This window comes from Erythrolamprus reginae, chromosome 1 (assembly GCF_031021105.1).
Source record: "Erythrolamprus reginae isolate rEryReg1 chromosome 1, rEryReg1.hap1, whole genome shotgun sequence".
NCBI lineage: Eukaryota > Metazoa > Chordata > Lepidosauria > Squamata > Dipsadidae > Erythrolamprus > Erythrolamprus reginae.
This window is the reverse complement of record NC_091950.1, coordinates 414,867,268-414,887,641: the sequence shown is the minus strand read 5'-3', so window position 1 is coordinate 414,887,641 and position 20,374 is coordinate 414,867,268. Positions and strand designations below refer to the sequence as shown.

General features: G+C 42.5%; 1 protein-coding gene across 2 annotated transcripts in view; it reads right to left on the bottom strand.

Annotated features, from left to right (window-relative positions):
- Positions 1-1,400: 1,400 nt before the first annotated feature.
- DYNLL2 (dynein light chain LC8-type 2) overlaps positions 1,401-20,374 on the bottom strand; it is a 96,217-nt gene continuing 77,243 nt past the window's right edge. For both annotated transcript variants that reach the window (XM_070735329.1, XM_070735328.1), the window contains 2 exons: positions 7,100-7,238; positions 1,401-2,765 (listed from right to left, as the gene is read on the bottom strand). In XM_070735329.1, coding sequence (XP_070591430.1) covers positions 2,628-2,765; positions 7,100-7,231 — 270 coding nt within the window. In that variant the 5' untranslated portion in view covers positions 7,232-7,238 and the 3' untranslated portion in view covers positions 1,401-2,627. The remainder of the gene's footprint in view (positions 2,766-7,099; positions 7,239-20,374) is intronic.

The following is a 20,374-nucleotide window of genomic DNA, read 5'->3' as shown; positions in this document are numbered from 1 at the left end:
AACACACATCCCGAAATCAAAACTCAACACCATTCTTAAATGTGTCAATTCGATTTTAATGTTTTTGAAAAACAAAACGGATTAGTCTGAGCAACTGTGGTTAGGATGGAAAGGATTCAATTTCTCGCCCTCCACGAAGTGAGCTTATTCAGTTAGACTCATGCACAGAATGAAAGAAACAAGTCATCTCGTTTTTTTATTTCCAACGAAGGGCCATGTTTTCCGTAGTACGGCGCCCCCCCCCTTTGCAACCCCAGGCACTTTACACCACTGCCTCCTTGCATGGGAAAAAAATATCAGTAAACATTGAACACAACAGCTATTCCAACTTTTAACATTTTGTTTCACGAAAGTTTTTCTACAGAGTGCCTGTGGGTTTTTTTGGCTTCCTTTGGATTCGTGCACACCGTACGGGTTTTTCTCACGGTTTGGATGTCTTGTTATTTCAGGCATAGCCCCTCCCCAAGGGAAGGGCTACAAAAAATTTTACTACCACACTGTGGGCATAGCTTATGCAGAACACCCTGCAATTTCTTTCAACATCTTTCAATACAAATTGGGTACTCTGCAGTGGAGCTCCATTTTCGCTACTCCGCTGCGTTCCTCAGTGTGAGGGGTGACTGCCCTATTTCTCTAACCCAGGGGTAGACAAAGTTGGCTTTTCTATGCCACGTGGACTTCAACTCCCAGAATTCCTGAGCTAGCATGATTGACTCAGGAATTCTGGGAGTTGGAGTCCACAAGGCATAGAAGAGCCAACTTTGCCTAACCCTGCTCTAACCAATAAACTTTGGGTATCGAATAGAACGATACCCAAAGTTTATTCTCACATTTTGAGCCTGAAGCCTCCTCATAGTGCTTTTTCCTCCAAAAGGCAATTAATTGGACTCTGTTTCTTCCTTGAAGACGTTTTGCTTCTCATCCAAGCAGCTTCTTCAGTTCTTGGATGAATAATAAAAGGTTTTCAAAGGGAAAACGAAACAAGGAAGTCCAGTTGCCTTTTGGAAAAGCACCTTTGGGGCATGGATAGGCAAAGTTGGCTCTTCAATGACTTGTGGACTCCAACTCCCAGAATTCCTGAGTCGGTCATGCTAGCTCAGGAATTCTGGGAGTTGAAGTCCACATGTCACTGAAGAGCCAACTTTGCCTACCCCTGCTTTGGGGCAACCGTGGCTTGGATGATTTGAGAATCTCTCCATGAATTCAGGAGTTTTTTAAAAAGTGCTCCTTCAATAAAAGTCTCCTTGCTCCTTCGTTTTTTCGAGAAGTGCTTTCCCCACCACCGCCCTCAAAGTACAATTTCTAGGCTCTTTGAACTGCAAAAAGCAACCAGAGATGTCAAAGCTATCACTGCATTTCGTACGTAACCTTTGCAAAAAGAAAAAAAAAAGCAATCCCTGTTTTATTCATTTTTTTATTGTTGCGACAGAACTCAAAAGTATTCCTGTACAACCATAGACTAAGGAAGCTAAGAAAGCCCAGAGACCTTTTCTAACACGCTCGTGAGCTGGTTAGGTACAGAGCTGCTCCTGTTGAACCTCCTTTTGTTGGGTAAAAGAGGGGACCGGAATAGAAAGCCAACGGAAGAGAAACTGGCGTTCAAGCCTCTAAGAGATGAAGGTCTAAAGCCATCTTTACTGGAGACATTTAAAGCACGGCAACATTTAAGCCACTGATTTCGGACAGGATCTTCCCTGCACAACGAGAGGACGTGAGCTACAATAAGGCAATACTGTACGGACTCAAAGAACAGGGGCATAGAAAATCCTGATCACATCCACTGGGCATCACGACGGAATCTTGGACACACGAATCATTCATCATTCATTTGAAAAACGCGTAGGAAACGCCGATTACAGACCAGACCAGCCGATTCTGGGTGGGGGGCGTCTCCTCAAGAGGGTACCACGCATTTTGCAAATCCGTTATCATCAGCTTTGTTTGCTCAATTTGTGTCGGGAGGCAGCGCGGGGGGGGGGGCAAAGAAAATTGGGCCAAGACCACACACAGATACACAGACACACCCAGGGCTGCCTCTAATCACTTTTGTTGAGAGCTAAGGCGACTTCATGGGACAATAGTGCCATTTGGGGAAGAGGACGCTTGGACAGGAATTGAAAAATAATTTAGTGAACTTTTAGACAGATTCTACACCTAACACAGTTTTTCTCTTTCCCTTCCTCTGCTAGGGTTAGACCTCCAGCCTTCTGCAAGAAAGTTAAACCCAAAGATTTGTTTTGCGGAATTGAAGTTTCTTATTTTATTTCATTTTTTTTTCTTCTTCTCACTTAAAGGCCATTGTTGAAGCATTTTACAGTTCTCCTAGTGCAAAAGAACAGAAAAAAAAGTAAGAAGCAGGAACATAAAAGGGGAAGGGGGAAAAGATAAAAGAAGAGGAGGAAGAAGAGGGGATAATACGCTGCCTTTCTTCTCCTAGGCAATCCCCCCCCCAAAAACCAGAAAGAAATAAGAATCGTAGGTATTTTTTTACGGCAACATATACACATTAAATATAGTATCGAGTCCATGCAGTGGCGCAGCCATGGTTAAAGAGCTGGAGCCTGTCTTTAGTGCTACAGTCCATCTTCCTCACCAGCCGTGACCCCCACAGGCGCTGGCCTGAACCCCTAGCCGGATTTGAAGAGCAGAATCGCCACTTGGCCCAAGTAGAAGTAAATGAAGTGCTTCGTCTCATGCGTTACGTAGCTACCGAAGTTCCTGCCCACGATGCAGTGCCAGGTGGGGTTGTATTTCTTGTCAAATTCCTGGGGAAATAAGCAAAAAGGAGAAGGAAAGGTGAAAAACCAGTCATTTGGTTCAGACGGCATTTTCAGACATACAGTGTTCCCTCGATTTTCGCGTGGGATGCGTTCCGAGACCGCCCGGCAAAAGTCGAATTTCCGCAAAGTAGAGATGTGGAAGTAAATACACCATTTTTGGCTATGGACAGTATCACAAGCCATCCCTTAACACTTTAAACCCCTAAATTAACATTTCCCATTCCCTTAACAACCGTTTACTCATCATTATTACTGGTACTCACCATTGAATAAGACACTTAGTGATCCTGATATTTATAAACATAATTATTTAGTAACAATTTTTTTTTGCGATAACAACGCTAATTGGCTGAGATTTCGGCCAATCAGCAATGGCAGACGAAGGTTTGGCGATGACGTATCATGTGCTTGGGCGGGAAAAACCGTGGTATAGAAAAAAACACGCTAAATATTTTTTAATTAATGTTTTTTGAAAAACCGTGCTTTAGGCTATTCGGGGAGTTCGAACCGGCGAAAATCGAGGGAACACTGTACACCCAAGTTTGTAAAGGAAGTGTCTGGAGTTGGGAAAGAAAACGAGGCCTGCCGTTTACACAGTGGAGGCCGCCATCTTGAATTCCTGGACCAGCCCTGAGGAATGGGAGTCAAAATGGCAGCTGTGTGAGGGGAACTGACAGTGAAAGACTACCATCTTCAGCACTACCGGTGCGCCCTCCAAGGCCGTCGCGGGAATGTGCCTGTCAGTGCAAGATTTGGCTTCTGCGCATGCAGAATGGTTGTATGATGTTTGTTGTTCTGACAATGGGGAAACCAGTTTCACTTAAAAACCTCCGGAACCGCCTGCTACCGCACGAATCCCAGCGACCGATAAGGTCCCACAGAGTTGGCCTTCTCCGGGTCCCGTTGACTGCCGTTTGGCGGGCCCCAGGGGAAGAGCCTTCTCTGTGGTGGCCCCAGCCCTCTGGAATCAACTCCTCCCCAGAGATTAGAACTGCCCCCATCCTCCCTGTCTTTTGTAAACTACTCAAGACTCACTTATACTGCCAGGCATGGGGGAGTTGAGACACCTTTCCCCCAGGCTCTTTTATATTTTGTTTTATGTTTGGTATGAATGCGTTGTTTGTTTTTTTAAATAATGATAGGGTTTTATATGTTTTTCAATATTAGATTTGTTCTACCTCTAATATTGTTTTTATTATTGTTGTGAGCCGCCCCGAGTCTTCGGAGAGGGGTGGCATACAAATCTAATTAATAATAATAATAATAATAATTATTATTATTATTACTACTACTACTACTAACTTAACAACTGCAATGATTTACTTAACACTACACACTCGGCAACTGACCCACATATACAACCCTTTGCAGTGTTACGTGGTTATATCAACATTTTACAATCTATCTATTTTTTGTGCTAAAAACGTTTTCAGCAAATCTAGCCCAAATGAAACAATTAATTCAGTTAATGACTGCAGAAGGTTGCAGGCTCTGTTGCAAGTTAACTGCTCTTTTGAGTTCTAGATACAGTATTTCTCCATTTCCAAATTGGCATTTACCACATTTTCTCAGGAAATTTACATCCATTTTCCATTTAACGCATCAATGTTTTCCAATCTACAGATTTCCACAATGGAAGAACGGCTGGTGAAGTTAATGGAACAGTTCCTAGATGGTGGAACTATTTTAATTGAAGAAGTTGTCTACCTTTGTTTCTACATGTAGGTTACTTTGGGAATTTTTGCTTGAAACTGAAATGAAATTTTTAATATTGGGATATGATGATTAAAGAGCTAAACTCTTTAATCATCACATCCCAATATCAGAAATACTGCGTACTGGTTGAATTTTGGAGCAAAAGGTTAATGTTTATTCATAACTGTGTTGAAGGTGGTGAAAAATGATTATTTTACTACGGCCCACAATTTTAAATAGCACTTTCTACTTCTGCTTCTCCATGAAATAATATGACTCCCCCACCCCTAATGTTTGTGCATGTATTTATAAATGTGTTAAGAGTATGGAGCGGGCGTTTCTATTCACATGCAAACTCATCCATGTATGTAACATCCTTTGTAACTGAAAATAAATTGTGAAGAGGGAAGGGTATGGAGCGGGATAGTGATGCCAATTTAGCAGGACATTGCCTTGATGAATTTAAATTTAAAGGCAGAGATTTACTTTTCAAAAAGGTGAAAATTAGTCTGAGGTATAAACAGATCTATGCAATAATACGGTGGCAATTATTATTTATAAGGATTCTACTGGGAGAATTTTTCCAGCATACTGTTTCTGCTGTCTAAAGACAGAGGGACTGGCACCTTTAAGGATTTAAATCAGGGATTCCCAAATCAGGGGTCCCCATTGCTGGCTGGAGAATTCTGGGAGTTGAAGTCCACAAGTCTTAAAGTTGCCAAGTTTGAAGACCTCTGATTTAAACATTCAAAGAGAAGCCTCAATTTCATACAAAGACCTAAACTCCTTTTGTAGCAAACATTTGACAAGTTACTTTTTGAATCAGGAGTCATAAACATCCTTTATTTAGGCACAATTTTCCAATGCATGGGGAAATTGTTACATATGCAAGTGTTACAGATACATATAAATTGTTACATATACAAGTTTTCATTGACATATGACATACTTCCTATTTTCAGCAAAACTGCCCCATTGCAAACAATGATTTTTGTTTAATAACCAAAGTGGTTTGTTTAAACTGCCAAAAAGCACACTGTAAAATTGGGTCAATCGCGTGATGACTCAACTTTGCAACTGTCACAATTTACAACCATTAACAGGCAAGCTCTATTTAAATATTATTAAATTTTTAATCTACTAAAAGAGCTGGGGTGGTGCAGTGGTTAGAGTGTAGCACTGCAGGCAACTTCAGCTAACTCTAGTTCAGCAGTTCAAATCTCAGCACCGGCTCAAGGTTGACTCAGCCTTCCATCCTTCCAAGGTGGCTAAAATGAGGATTCAGATTGTTGGGGGCAAGAGGCTGATTCTGTAAACCACTTAGAGAGGGATGTAAAAGCACTATGAAGTGGTATACAGTGTTCCCTCGATTTTCGCGGGTTCAAACTTCGCGAAAAGTCTATACCACGGTTTTTCAAAAATATTAATTAAAAAACACTTTGCGGGTTTTTTCCCTATACCACGGTTTTTCCCGCCGGATGATGTCATGTGTCATCGCCATACTTTTGTCTGCCTTTAATAAATATTTTTTTTAATAAACTTTAATAAATAAACATGGTGAGTAATAATCTAAGTGGTTGCTAAGGGAATGGGAAATTGCAATTTAGGGGTTTAAAGTGTTAAGGGAAGGCTTGGGATACTGTTCATAGCTAAAAATAGTGTGTTTACTTCCGCATCTCTACTTCGCGGAAATTCGACTTTCGCGGGCGGTCTCGGAACGTATCCCCCACGAAAATCGAGGGAACACTGTAATTTAACTTGCTCTGAGTAAGTTTCTTTCCAGCCCAAACCAGGTGCTAACAATGTTCCCAGCTTTTACTGGCTCGCAAGCTCTTTCATTGTTAGTGTTTCAGAATAAATATAAAATACTGTAATGTGCTGAAGCTGACCAGACTAAGGATGCTAGCCAGAAGAATACCGGGTAAACAGATTCTTTTCCCTATTTTCCTCTTGCAAAACTAAGGTGCGTCTTATATTCCTGTGCGTTTTATACTCCGAAAAATATGGTACGTCTAAACCAGTGTTTTTCAACCAGTGTGCCCTGGCACACTAGTGTGCCGCGAGACATGGTCAGGGGTGCCGCGAAGCTCAGAGAGAAAGAAAGCAAGAGAGAGAGAGAAAGAAAGCAAGAGAGAGAGAGAAAGAAAGCAAGAGAGAAAGAGCGAGAGAGCGAGAAAAAGAACTAAAGAGAAAGAAAGCAAGAGAGAGAGAAAGAACAAGAGAAAGAAAAAGAGAGGGAGAAAAAGAGAGAGAAAGAAAGCAAGAGAGAGAGAGAGAGAAAGAGAGGGAGGGAAGGAGAGAGAGAAAGACATAGAGGGACATAGGGAGGGAGAAAGAGAGCAAAAAAGAGAGGAAGGAAGAGAAAGAGGAAGGAAGGGAGAGAAAGAGGGAGGGAGAAAGAAATAGAGCAAAGGGGAGGAAGAGAGAGAATTTTTTTCTTCAAACTTTTTTTAGCCACCCCCCCCCTCCCGCTCAATGTGCCCCAGGGTTTCGTAAATGTAAAAAATGTGCCGCGGCTCAAAAAAGGTTGAAAATCACTGGTCTAAACATTATTGCTAAATGGGTCATAAGTCAAGGACTACACAATCCCACCCCCTTCTTGCGCTTCGCAAACAGAAACATACCTTCTTGATGTACGCCGCAATGTCCTTCTCTATATTGTACTTTTCCATGGCCTGCGTAGCACAATCGACAGCATCCTGCTGCATGTCCTCGGACATGTCAGCATTTTTGATCACGGCCTTTCGGTCAGACATGATGGACCTGTGGGAAGATACAGGAGATGAAGACCAAGTCAGAATTCAACTTATCCCAGGTGTAATTCCAAGAAAGCACCCGAAACCTCCAGCCCTGCTTTATTATCTGTTGAAGATGAGGATGGATAATTACAGGTAATTCTACAGAGGAAGCAGGAAATTCCACAACTGCGAAAGAATCTCCATTATTCTTTGATGCTATTGTGTTGTACACAGGTGCACAAATTTAAGGAATCACTAATCCACAAAGAATGCACACCATTTGCTTAGCAACTGGGTGAAGTCACTGTAGGGCTGAATAATGTGACTGGCAAATGGTCTTTGCACTGTATCAAAATTGGTGTAATGGTGTAATGGGGAATTCTGGGAGTTGAAGTCCAAATATCTTCAATTTGCCAAGGTTGGGAAACACTGCCCTAGGGAATATGGGGAAACAGCATCTTTCTCTCACCTGATTGCAATATGTGATCTTCCCAGCCTGCTTCAGACAATGTCAATGGGAAAATGAGCAAGGAAGATCACAAGTCATAGTCACATAGTAGTGACTATAGTAATTCACTTAATGAGTACAGCAAAAAAAAAGTGGAGAATGGAAGGATTCACACTCCTTGCAGATAAGCTGGTCATTTGCATTCTTTTAGCGAGTCATTAAGGTCACCTGGAGGTTTTTATCTGTGTCATCAAGGTCACCTGAGTGGTACAAATGGGTGAGGAGCCTTCTTGGAGCAGCTGAAAGGACTGTGTTGAGGACTGGAGACACTGTATTTTTCAGACTCTAAGATGCACAGGCATATAAGACGCATCCAGATTTCAAAGAGGTAAGAAAAAAAAGGTTTTTTCTCCCTGGCCCTTAGGAGCACTCTGCAAGACTCCCAAACCCTCTGCCCACCCCGTTTTTGCGGAAAACGGGCCCATTTTTTGCAAAAATGGGAGCAGGGTAGGGCTTTGGGACGTGAAAAATGGCTGTATTCGGTATTTAACATGCACCGACATTTCCACCCTCTTTTAGGGGGGAAACCGGTGTGTCTTATATCCAAAAAATACTGTAGATGTCATGTCCCTCCCTCTTTGACCGCTCTTTCAAACCAGCGGTCTTCTGTCCAAAATATGGACTTTCCTATTGTAAATGGGTCGCAATTCAAGGTGTTGGTTATTAGATTTAGATTTATTAGATTTATATGCCACCCCTCTCCGAAGACTTGGGGCAGCTCACAACAACAACAGTACAATACACAGAGTACAAATCCAATATTAGATAAAAAATGAAATTTAAAACCCATAAATATTAAAAACAATTGTTACTGCACAATCATACTATTCTCATGTATTACAGGCAGGAAAAAAGGTGGTGGTGAGGAGAGATAGTTATTCCCCCCATGCCTGGAGACCTAGATAGGTCTTCAACATCTTGCGGAAGGTGGGAAAAGTAGGGGCAATTTGAATCTCCGTGGGGAGTTGATTCCAGAGGGCCGGGCCCGCCACAGGGAAGGCTCTTCCCCTGGGTCCCGCCAAACGGCATTGTTTAGTTGACAGGACCCGGAGAAGGCCAACTCTATGGTACCTGATTGGCCGCTGGGATTCGTGCGGCAGAAGGCGGTCCCGCAGGTATTCTGGTCTGATGCCATGTAGGGCTTTATAGATCATTACCAATACTTATTACCTCTAAAACCCTACATGGCTTAGGGCCTGACTATCTACAGGACCGTCTTCTGTACTGTATCTCCCAGCACCTGATCAGGGCCCAGAGGGTTGGCCTTCTCCGGGTCCCATTGGCCAAACAACGCCAACTGGCAGAACCAGGTGGGAGAGCCTTTTCTGTGGAGGCTCCAGCTCTCTAGAACCAACTGCCCCCAGAGAATCGTAATGCCTGGCCTTCCGAAAACTTGGCTTTGCTGGCAGGCCTGGGGTCGTTGAGCTACACCACCCAACTCCAACCAGAAGTAATGAATCTGCTTGTTGAATGAATGTTTGAGGGATTGTATATTGTTTTATATTGCTTGTAGGCCGCCCAGAGTCCAAAAGGAATTGGGTGGTTTATAAATTTAATGAATTAAATTAAACTAAAAGAGTGGCCTTTGTCTTTTAAATGCAGATGGCCTGCTGAATCTCGTCCTGATGGGTTTTATTCAACCAATTGACCAGCTGTAATGCCAGGAATATAAATCGTTTTATGCCCCACCACCCAGTCAGAGATGAAGAGGCTTCTTGGGATGAGAAGTGAAACATCTTCAAAGAAAAAACAAGAAAGTCCAGTGGCCTCTTGGAAAAATCACCATGACCCCCAATGACTGAGAATCTCCATACACATACAGCAAAAGGTTTGTAGAATTGGGTTTGGTCTCATGATTATTCACTTCATGCCCATGTTTAATAAATAAATTCTTAGTCCCTATTCCAGTTGTAAATGGAAGGCTACCTGTACTTTAGATCAGGGGTCTCCAACCTTGGCAATTTTTCAACTCCCAGGGTTTCTCATCCCACAAGTCTTAAAGTTGTCAAGGTTGAAGACCCCTGCTTTAGATTACCGTAACTGTACTGGGTCCTGTTAAAATTCTCACTTGTTATGTCTATCTAGGAACTCTGGGCACTCACCTGAATGGTGATATTGTTCATATCTACCATGTTAAAACCTAATTACAGTATAACAATAGCATTTAGACTTACATACGGCTTCATAGTGCTTTTACAGCCCCCTCTAAGCAGTTTACAGAATCAGCATTTTGCCCCCGAAAATCTGGGTCCTCATTTTACCCACCTTGGAAGGATGGAAGGCTGAGTTATCCTTGAGCCGGTGGTGAGATTTGAACTGCTGAACTACAACAAGCAGTTAGCTGAAGTAGCCTGCAGGGCTGCACTCTAACCACTGCGCCACCCCGGGCACCCTGGTACACCATGATGTATTAATACTAATATTGATTCATGCTAATTTATTGATAATTCAAGTGAGGGGGGCGCTTTTCACTGAATTATTATTATTATTATTATTTTATTATTATTATTATTTATTAGATTTGTATGCCGCCCCTCTCCGTAGACTCGGGGCGGCTTACAGCAATGATAAAAGCAATACAAATCTAATAGTTAGAATCTAAAATAACAATAATACATTTAAAAAGTCAAAAAACCCAAGAAACCCCAATATATAAAAACATACATACAGTCATATCATACCCAAAAAACTACATAGGCAGGGGGAGATGTTTCAGTTCCCCCACGCTTGATGACAAAGGTGGGTTTTAAGGAGTTTACCAAAGGCAAGGAGGGTGGGGGCGGTTCTAATCTCTGGAGGGAGCTGATTCCAGAGGGTCGGAGCCGCCACAGAGAAGGCTCTTCCTCTGGGTCCCGCCACATTACTGATTAATGCAATGAAAAGCCCCCCCCCCAATACTAATAAATTAGTATGAATCAGTATTAGCATTAATTGTGGTATGGCTTAGCATGTATATAAACTGATTCACTGTGGTTGTAAATCTAGAGGAGGCTTAATTCAATGTGCCAACTCAGCACTATGCCTTTTTTTCAAGGAACAATGGTTTAAAACAGACTAAAATTTCACTGCAGAGAGAAATCTCCCATGGCTAGCCTTTGGGGACCTATCGGATGATTTGCAGGAAGGAGTACAAAAAGATTTGTCAAGGAAACCAAGCGGATGCTTATCTGCCTGAAATCCATGCAATGCTTTTTAACGTAAGTATCTAAAATAAGAAATCAAATAATACATGCACTATAACATCTCTATGCAAACGTTAACACAAGGCACATCTGATGCAAGTTGTGTCCATTACATGACACGCTGGCTTTAACTTCCCTTGCAAGGAACTATGGTGGCTCCCATGTTAGAAGAAAGGCCAGGAAATACATATAAATAAAAAAAGTTTTTAATATTTAAAAATGTGTGAGACACACATGCATAAGACTATGCCTCCCTTTAATCAATTCTATCTTTCAGCCACAGTTATTAATATCTGAAGCGAGTCGGGCTGTGATATACAAAGACTAAGGCTATCAATTGTTCAAACTATATAGAGTCTCTTGCTTGATTAGAGGGTTGGACTAGAAGTCCTCCCTGGACCCTTCCCACTCTATTATTCTGTGTTAAAGCTGACCTACAGGCACGAGTTAAGCCAAAAAATAAAAAAAATAAAAACTCTCAAATCCAGTCACATATTAATATTTATTTATTTATTCGATTTGTATGCCGCCTCTCTCCGTAGACTCGGGGCGGCTAACAACAGTATAAAGACAATATGAACAAATCTAATATTAAAAGTAATGTAAAAAACCCCAATTTCAGAAACCAATCATACATACAGACGTACCATGCATAAACTTTATAAGCCTAGGGGGAAGGGAATATCTCAGTTCCCTCATGCCTGACGACAGAGGTGGGTTTTAAGGAGCTTACGAAAGGCGAGGAGGGTGGGGGCAACTCTGATATCTGGGGGGAGTTGGTTCCAGAGGGTCGGGGCCGCCACAGAGAAGGCTCTTCCCCTGGGTCCTGCCAAACAACATTGTTCAGTCGACGGGACCTGGAGAAGGCCAACTCTGTGGGACCTAACTGGTCACTGGGATTTGTGCGGCAGAAGACAGTCCCGGAGATATTCTGGTCCGATGCCATGAAGGGCTTTATAGGTCATAACCAACACTTTGAATTGTGACCGGAAACCGATCGGCAACCAATGCAGACTGCGGAGTGTTGGTGTGACATGGGCATGTTTAGGAAGGCCCATGATAGCTCTCGCAGCTGTATTCTGCACGATCTGAAGTTTCTGAACACTTTTCAAAGGTAGCCCCATGTAGAGAGCGTTACAGTAGTTGAGCCTCGAGGTGATGAGGGCATGAGTGACTGTGAGCAGTGAGTCCTGGTCCAAATAGCTAGTCCTCCACTAATTAGGGTTAGAATTTTCATTGCTAAATAAGTCAATTGTTAAAAGAATCAATGTAGTTGTTACCTGGGGGGCTCCTGGGTATTCTCTAAGCTCGGTTGTTTTCTTGTAGACATTTCATTACCCAACTAGATAACATCATCAGTTTGGGTAATGAAGCGCCTGCAAGAAAGCAACAAAGATCAGAGAGCTTCAGGGACCTCTCATTTCAAAAATATTCTCTTTACTGGTTGGTTTAGTGCAGGGATAAGCAAAGTTGGCTCTTCTATGATTTGTGGACTTCAACTCCCAGAATTCCTGAGCCAATCATGCTAGCTCAGGAATTCTGGGAGTTAAAGTCCATATGTCGCAGAAGAGCCAACTTTGCCTACCCCTAGTTAGTGAATCATGCAAATGATTTAAGTCAATCCGGCTACCTCCACTGACTTCACTTGTCCGAAATCATCTGGGAAGGCTGTGCATGGTGACCGCATGACCTCAAATGCTGGAACCATCATAAACAGTGACCCAAATTTTGATCACATGGCCACAGGGATTGTACAACAGTCATAAGTGGGAGAATCAGCTGTAACTGTTTTCAGTGTTGTAATTTCAAGGGTTGTTAAGTCAAGCATCACACGTAAACACAAATATACCAGTACATCAATCTTAAACCGTAAAAATCTAGAGACAGGTAAGAATAGCAAATCTCAATTTACCCTAGAATTGTGTATGCTCTGTAAAATAACATTTACCATGAAGTAGCAAATATATTGAACGCAGCCGCGAGAGCCATCGCGGGGCTTCCAAGATTCGCCCATGTTTCTTCAACACTCTGTGGCTTGCATTGGCTGCCGATCAGTTTCCGATCACAATTCAAAGTGTTGGTCATGACCTTTAAAGCCCTACATGGCATTGGACCAGATTACCTCCGGAACCGCCTGCTACCGCACGAATCCCAGCGACCGATAAGGTCCCACAGAGTTGGCCTTCTCCGGGTCCCATCGACTAAACAATGTCGTTTGGCAGGCCGCAGGGGAAGAGCCTTCTCTGTGACGGCCCCGGCCCTCTGGAAGCAACTCCCCCCCGGAGATTAGAATTGCCCCCACCCTCCCTGTCTTTCGTAAACTATTCAAGACTCATTTATACCGCCAGGCATGGGGGAGTTGAGATATTCCTTCCCCCTAGGCCATTACAAGTTATGCATGGTATGTTTGTATGTATGTTTGGTTTTATAAATAAGGGTTTTAGTTGTTATATTATTGGATTGTCACATGTTGTTTTTATCATTGTTGTTAGCCGCCCCGAGACTATGGAGAGGGGCGGCATACAAATCCAATAAATTATTATATTATTATTATTATTATTATTATTATTATTATTATTATTATTATTATTATTATATTATTGGACCAAAACATCCCCCAGGGAGGGCAAGAAATATACCTGAGTCTGAAAAGACTGCTGACCCCCTATCCCTAAAACCATGATTTATCATGGTTTTAGAATGCTATCCAAATCCAAACCATGTAATCTCTAAAGAATTATTTATCGTCTGGTGATAAACGCAGTTTATGAACTGAAGCGCAAAACTTTGTTCTGCACAACTGAGCCCAATTTTCTACAAAGCTGAAGCCTCTTTATAGAGGTGCACTTTTAAGAATCATTTTTTTTGCCTTTCTAGTTTGTAAACTGATTGTTTTTCGATCAACCCTCTTTCATCTAAATCAGTGGTTCTCAACCTTTCTAACGCCGCAACGCCTTAATACAATTCCTCATGTTGTGGGGACCCCCAACCATAAGTCTAGCGCCAATTCTCCCAACAGAGCTTTAAGCTGATTGGTAGGAAGGTCAGAAGGACACTCCCACTGTAAATGCCTGATTGGTCGGATTGTAAAAATATGTTCCAAGGCGCCAGAATAGAAGCTTTAGCTCCTAACACCGTGGGAAATGTGTCTTTGTCCACATCCTTTTTAACAGATTTCCACTCATGAAATTCCATTTATTTATTTGCTTATTCATTTATTTCCTGTCTTTATTGCTTTTATAGCTGCTTAGAGAGGGCTGCAAAGCACTGTGAAACGGTATGTAAGTGTAAGTGCTATTGCTATTACTTTTATAAATAACTCAAAGTGATGAACACATTTTCCTCCGGTTGGACTGAGTGTATGTGTGACAGGCTTAAAGCCGCACAAAACTCACAATGTCCCATTCTCTAGCCTGGTGGCTTTTTACTAAGATATTGTTGAAACAGCACAATGGCTGTGATCATTCCCTTGTGCAGTGTTTCCCAACCATGGCAACTTGAAGATATTTGGACTTCAACTCCCAGAATTCCCCAGCCAGCATTTGCTGGCTGGGGAATTCTGGGAGTTGAAGTCCAAATATCTTCAAGTTGCCAAGGTTGGGAAACACTGCCCTAGGGAATATGGGGAAACAGGAATGGGGAGCACTATGTATGAAGTCCTGAGCCCTGAATTAAAGGCCGGATATATATGACTTAAGTCAACAACCTTCTACATAATGTCAGCCCTTTGCTTCAAACCCCCAGGCCATGAATTTTATATTCATTAAATCTGAGCTTAAAAGATTTACCAATGAGACACAAATATTTTTCCGTTTACTCTTATTTCTAATTCCCTCTGCAGCACAAAATACCAGTAAAAGCAGCTTGGGGCAGAAGTCTTTCTTCCTCTTACCTTTCAATGGATAAAGCAACGTGCAAACGCACTGCATAAACTAACAGGACATGATGTTCAGCTGCTTACAAGGATGGTGATGTCATGTTGTGGTGTGTGAAACTTCACCAGCATTTACTAAAAAGCTAGCGTTCCAAAGGCTTCTGTCACTACGTTGCAAAGCTATTGCCTACTGAAATGACTTGGTAGTGCACAAATTGTGTTCCCGAGGAGGTGTTAGGGACAGCTATAGTTATGTACCTACTTATTTTAAAAAGTGTCTTTTTACTCAGCTGCCTAAGCAGCAGACATGGATTAATGGAATTGGTATTTTCTCCTCTGTCCAGCACAGTGACATTATAGCTTTTAAAAGCAGATCTACAGAAACTAGATTTGTGGTCTTCAACCTTGGCAAGATTAGGACTTGTGGACTTCAATTCCCAGAGTTCCTCAGCCAGCATTCCCAGAATTCTGGGAATTAAAGTCCCCAAGTTTTAAAAGTTGCAGATCTAACTTTACAGAGCAGGTCTTCAAACTTGGCAACTTTTAAGACTTGGGGACTTCAATTCCCAGAATTTATTTATTTATTAGATTTGTATGCCGCCCCTTTCCGTGGACTCGGGGCGGCTCACAACACAATAAAACAATTCATAACAAATCTAATAATATACAATTTAAAATTTAAAAGTTTAAAAACCCCATTTTTAAGCAGACATACCCACAAACATACCATATATAAATTATATAGGCCTGGGGGAGATGTTTCAATTCCCCCATGCCTGACAACAAAGGTGGGTTTTAAGAAGTTTACGAAAGGCAAGGAGGGTAGGGGCAGTTCTAATCTCTGGGGGGAGCTGGTTCCAGAGAGTCGGGGCCGCCACAGAGAAGGCTCTTCCCCTGGGGCCCGCCAACCGACATTGTTTAGTTGACGGGACCCGGAGAAGGCCAACTCTGTGGGACCTAATCGGTCACTGGGATTCGTGCGGCAGAAGGCAGTCCTGGAGACATTCTGGTCCGATGCCATGAAGGGCTTTATAGGTCATAACCAACACTTTGAATTGTGCCCGGAAATTGATCGGCAACCAATGCAGACTGCGGAGTGTTGGTGTGACATGGGCATATTTGGGAAAGCCCATGATTGCTCTCGCAGCTGAATTCCTCAGCCAGCATGGGAGTCGAAACCCACAAGTCTTAAAAGTTGCAGATCTAACTATACAGAGCAGGTCTTCAAACTTGGCAACGTTTAAGACTTGGGGACTTCAATTCCCAGAATTCCTCAGCCAGGAAAGTTAAAAGTTGCCAAATCTCAAGACCGTGAACAAGATAGTAGCTTCATGAGGGATGCTGCCTACTTACCGTATTCCTGAGACAATGACAGATGAATTCCCATTAAAGAAGGAAGCAGAAGTTAAGCAAAATAGATTACTGGTCCACATATCATCAATATTCTCTGCCAGTTAGGGCACACCCTCTGTCCTCTAGGCCAGATCTAAGTATTTTATGGCCTGTGGGCCACATCCAGCCTGCAGCATTGGCGGCAGCAGAGTGTTGGCAGATTTTGGCAGTGAGAAAGCTATAAAGCATCAGGCAGGGCAGCATCGGGGTTGGCCCTCTGCGACAGTCTAAGTTTCTCAAATGGCTGTTTGGAAAAATTAATTGCCCGTCCCTGCTCTATGCTATGCTTACAGAAGTAGTAATTATGAATTTGTATTGAGTGGTGGCAAGCAATTCCACCAAACTACAGTTCCCAGAATTCTTAGTGAAAGCCATGCTCACTTAGACCATTTAAACATGCGCTAAACCACACATTCAATCTGCAAGTAAAGCAAAAACCACAGAAGGGTCTTACCCTAGTTTTCTTACCCTAGAACACCCGAGTTTTCTAACCAAAGAAAAATACTTTATTAAAAATACCAAAAATTCAGATAGCTTTTCATGTGGAGTACTTGTCTCTTCCAGATGTATGGGAACTATTGTCCCATCACAGCTGGAGAATGACAATCCCCAAATCACCCAGCCAGCTTTCATGCCTAAAGTGGGACTAGAACTCACCATCTCCTGGTGATTGGCCCAAAATTACCTAGCTTGGTTTCATGCCTAAGGTGGAACTAGAACTCTCATTCTCCTGGTGAGTGGCTCAAAGTTGCCCAGTCAGCTTTCATGCCTAAGATGAAACTCAAACTCAAAGCTGGTTTCTAATCTGGTGACTTGACACTTAACCCCCAAGATCAAAATGGCTGTATATTTTAACTGTGGCACTTAGATAATATGATCTCAGGTTGCAAGAAAAAAGAAAGAAAGTTTAGTGTATAGAGACAGCTGTTGTATATTATTACTATAAAATGGCCTAGAGAGAGATACATGTGCTGTAGTATCTTCTCTAGAAATGCTATTCTCGGCCCTACCCAGCACCTCGTTGTGGTGGGAAAAACAGGAGTACAGTGATACCTTGTCTTACGAACTTAATTGGTTCCAGGACAAGGTTCGTAAGGTGAAAAGTTCGTAAGACAAAACAATGTTTCCCATAGGAATCAATGTAAAAGCAAATAATGCCTGCAAATCCTTCAGGAAAATCCCAAACTTTAGAAGGGAGGCGAACGCTGTTCTCTGCAAACTCTTTCCCCCTCCAAGCCGCCCCTCCCTTTTCTTTCTTCAAAAGACACCCTTTCAGTGCCTCTGCAAGCACGCTGTTCTCCTACTTTTGTTAATGCAAAGTCTTTCCCCCTCCAAGCCGCCCCTCCCTTTTCTTTCTTCAAAAAAGCGGCTTGGGTTCGTAAGGTGAAAATAGTTCGGAAGAAGAGGCAAAAAAATCTTAAACACCAGGTTCGTATCTCGAAAAGTTTGTTAGAAGAGGCATTCGTAAGATGAGGTACCACTGTATTAGATATGTTTGCTTTCTTGAGTCATTTATAAAAATAATTTAATTCATTTGACTTCTATGACACCCAATCCCAGTGGGACTCAGGGTGGCTTACAACAACAAATAATTCAGTACAATATAACAAAAAGTCAAGTATTAGTTAATAAAAACAATAAATCCCCATTACAAAACCCTGAAAGACTATCCAATCACTCACACATATATACAGAATCAGTCACAATTTGCCCATGACAAGAAGTTACATTCACGGCTTCCAGGCCTGCCAGCAAAGCCAGGTCTTCACAGCCTTTTGGAAGGCCAGTAGGGTGAGAGCAGTATGGACAGGGGGGTAGGGGGTGGAGTTGGTTCCCTATGGCCGGGGCAGCCACAAAGAAGGCCTTCCCTCGCGGGCCTGCCAGCCTGCATTGCTTAGTCGACGGGACCCGGAGAAGGCTGACTCTGTGAGATCTAATTGGTCTCTGGGAGATATGTGGCAGGAGACAGTTGCTTAAATAAAAGGCAAGACAAAATAATATGTCTACTTTCAGCAGTGTGATTTTAGTCCCCCCCCAAAAAAACCCCTCAAAGAGGGGAGTGATGTGGGTAAGTCCACATCAAAGTTCAGCCAGTTTGCCTCATTTCAGTGGTCTTTGAAAGATGGAAATGAGACTAAGCCAGCATTCTGCCCTTATCCCCATTCAAGCTTTCTGTGAGATCACCTTTAATTCTCCAATAATATGAAGAGAAAATTGCCTATTATCTGTCCTCTAGGTCAATGTTTCCCAACCATGGCAACTTGAAGATATTTGGACTTCAACTCCCAGAATTCCCCAGCCAGCAAATGCTGGCTGGGGAATTCTGGGAGTTGAAGTCCAGATATCTTCAAGTTGCTAAGGTTGGGAAACACAGCTCCAGGTATGTGATTCGGTTCTGCCATAGCATGATTATCTTAACACAGCCAACATTAGGGATGATACAAGTTTGTGTCAGCAATAGACAGATACAAAAAGATGCAATGTCCTTTTTTTGCAGTCCCTGAAGATCAGCTGCTGAATTTGGCCAGCGGTTCATTACTAAAGCATGTTTTATCTCTCCTTAATGATCAATAGTTCGATAGGTTTAATGGAACCGTCTTATTTTTATAAAAAGCACCATTGCTAATTTGCAAAGCAGCTAAAAATATCTGCCACTCCCTAGTAGTAAATAAGGGAAAGGACTAGAGTTCCTGGCTGCAAAAAAAAATAAAATATCCCACCAGATTGCCCGATTATGACAGTGTTGAGTTACTCAGCCCCAAAAATATCTTTTCTGTTAAGAACAGAATCTAACTCAAGGGGTGGTTTCCTCCCGATTTGGATCAGGTCACCTGAACCGTTGGTGACCCGCTGGTGACGTGACGATGGCGTCATGGATCCGATTCGATTGGTGCCAGTCCGTGGACCCCAACATCCTTTTTTGAGAATTTTTGACAATTTTTTCCATGTTTAGATGGCTTCTCCTTTTCCACTGCTTGAAAAAGAGCCTTCCTCCCCACTCTCAAAACTGACCTTTATTTCTTCCCCAAAGCACAGCTGATCAGCTCCTCAGCTGTGTTTGGGGCTGAATCCCGCTACTGATGAGGTGGGGTGGCGCAGTGGTTAGAGTGCAGCACTGCAGGCTACTTCAGCTAACTGCTAGCCATAATTCAGCAGTTCACATCTCACCACTGGCTTAAGGTTGACTCAGCCTTCCATCTTTCCGAGGTGGGTAAAATGAGGACCCAGATTGTTGTTGTTGTTGTTATTATTATTATTATTATTTATTAGATTTGTATGCCGCCCCTCTCCGCAGACTCGGGGACATGGCTTAGGGACAGACTATTTACAGGACTGTCTCCTGTCGTATACCTCCAAGAGACCAATAGGATCTCAAAGGGTTGCCCTCCTCCACGTCCCATCGACTAAGCAATGCAGGTTGGCAGGGCCATGGGTTAGGGCCTTCTCTGTGGCCGCCCCGCCTCTATGGAACCAACTCCCCCCCCCCCCCCCAATGTCCATATTGCTCCCACTCTACTGGCCTTCTCAAAGGCTGCGAAGACCTGATTTTGCCGGCAGGCCTGAGGGCCATGAATTTGACATGGCCAAATTGTATTGAATGGTATGCATGTGTGTTGATTGGATTGTTTGAGTTGTGCGTTTTTTTAACTGGGGTTTATAGTTTTAGATAGTTACATTTGACTTCTTTTTATTGTATTAGTATCTTTTTCATATTGTTATAAAGCTGCCCGGAGTCCGGGATTGTGTGGCATAGAAGTCGAATAAAATAAATGAATATGCTGATTCTGTAAACCGCTTAGAAGGCTGTAAAAGCACTATGAAGTGGTATATAAGTCTAAATGCTATAATACTATTGCTACTGAGCATGCGCAGTATGTATGTTCTGTGTGAGTGTATGGTTTTTTAAATAATGGGTTTTAATGGGTTTTAATATATTGGATTTGTGACATGGTATTTTTGTTCTGAGCTGCTCCGAGTCCTCGGAGAGGGGCGGCATACAAATATAATTAATAATAATAATAATAATAATAATAATAATAATAATAATAATAATATTGCAATCCCAGGAGACAGCAGAATTGAGGAGAAGCAGCTAGAGAAATTAGTGAAATACGAAGATCTAAAAACCGAGCTGCAACGACTCTGGCATAAGCCAGTGAAAGTGGTCCCAGTGGTACTTGGCACGCTGGGCGCAGTACCAAAGG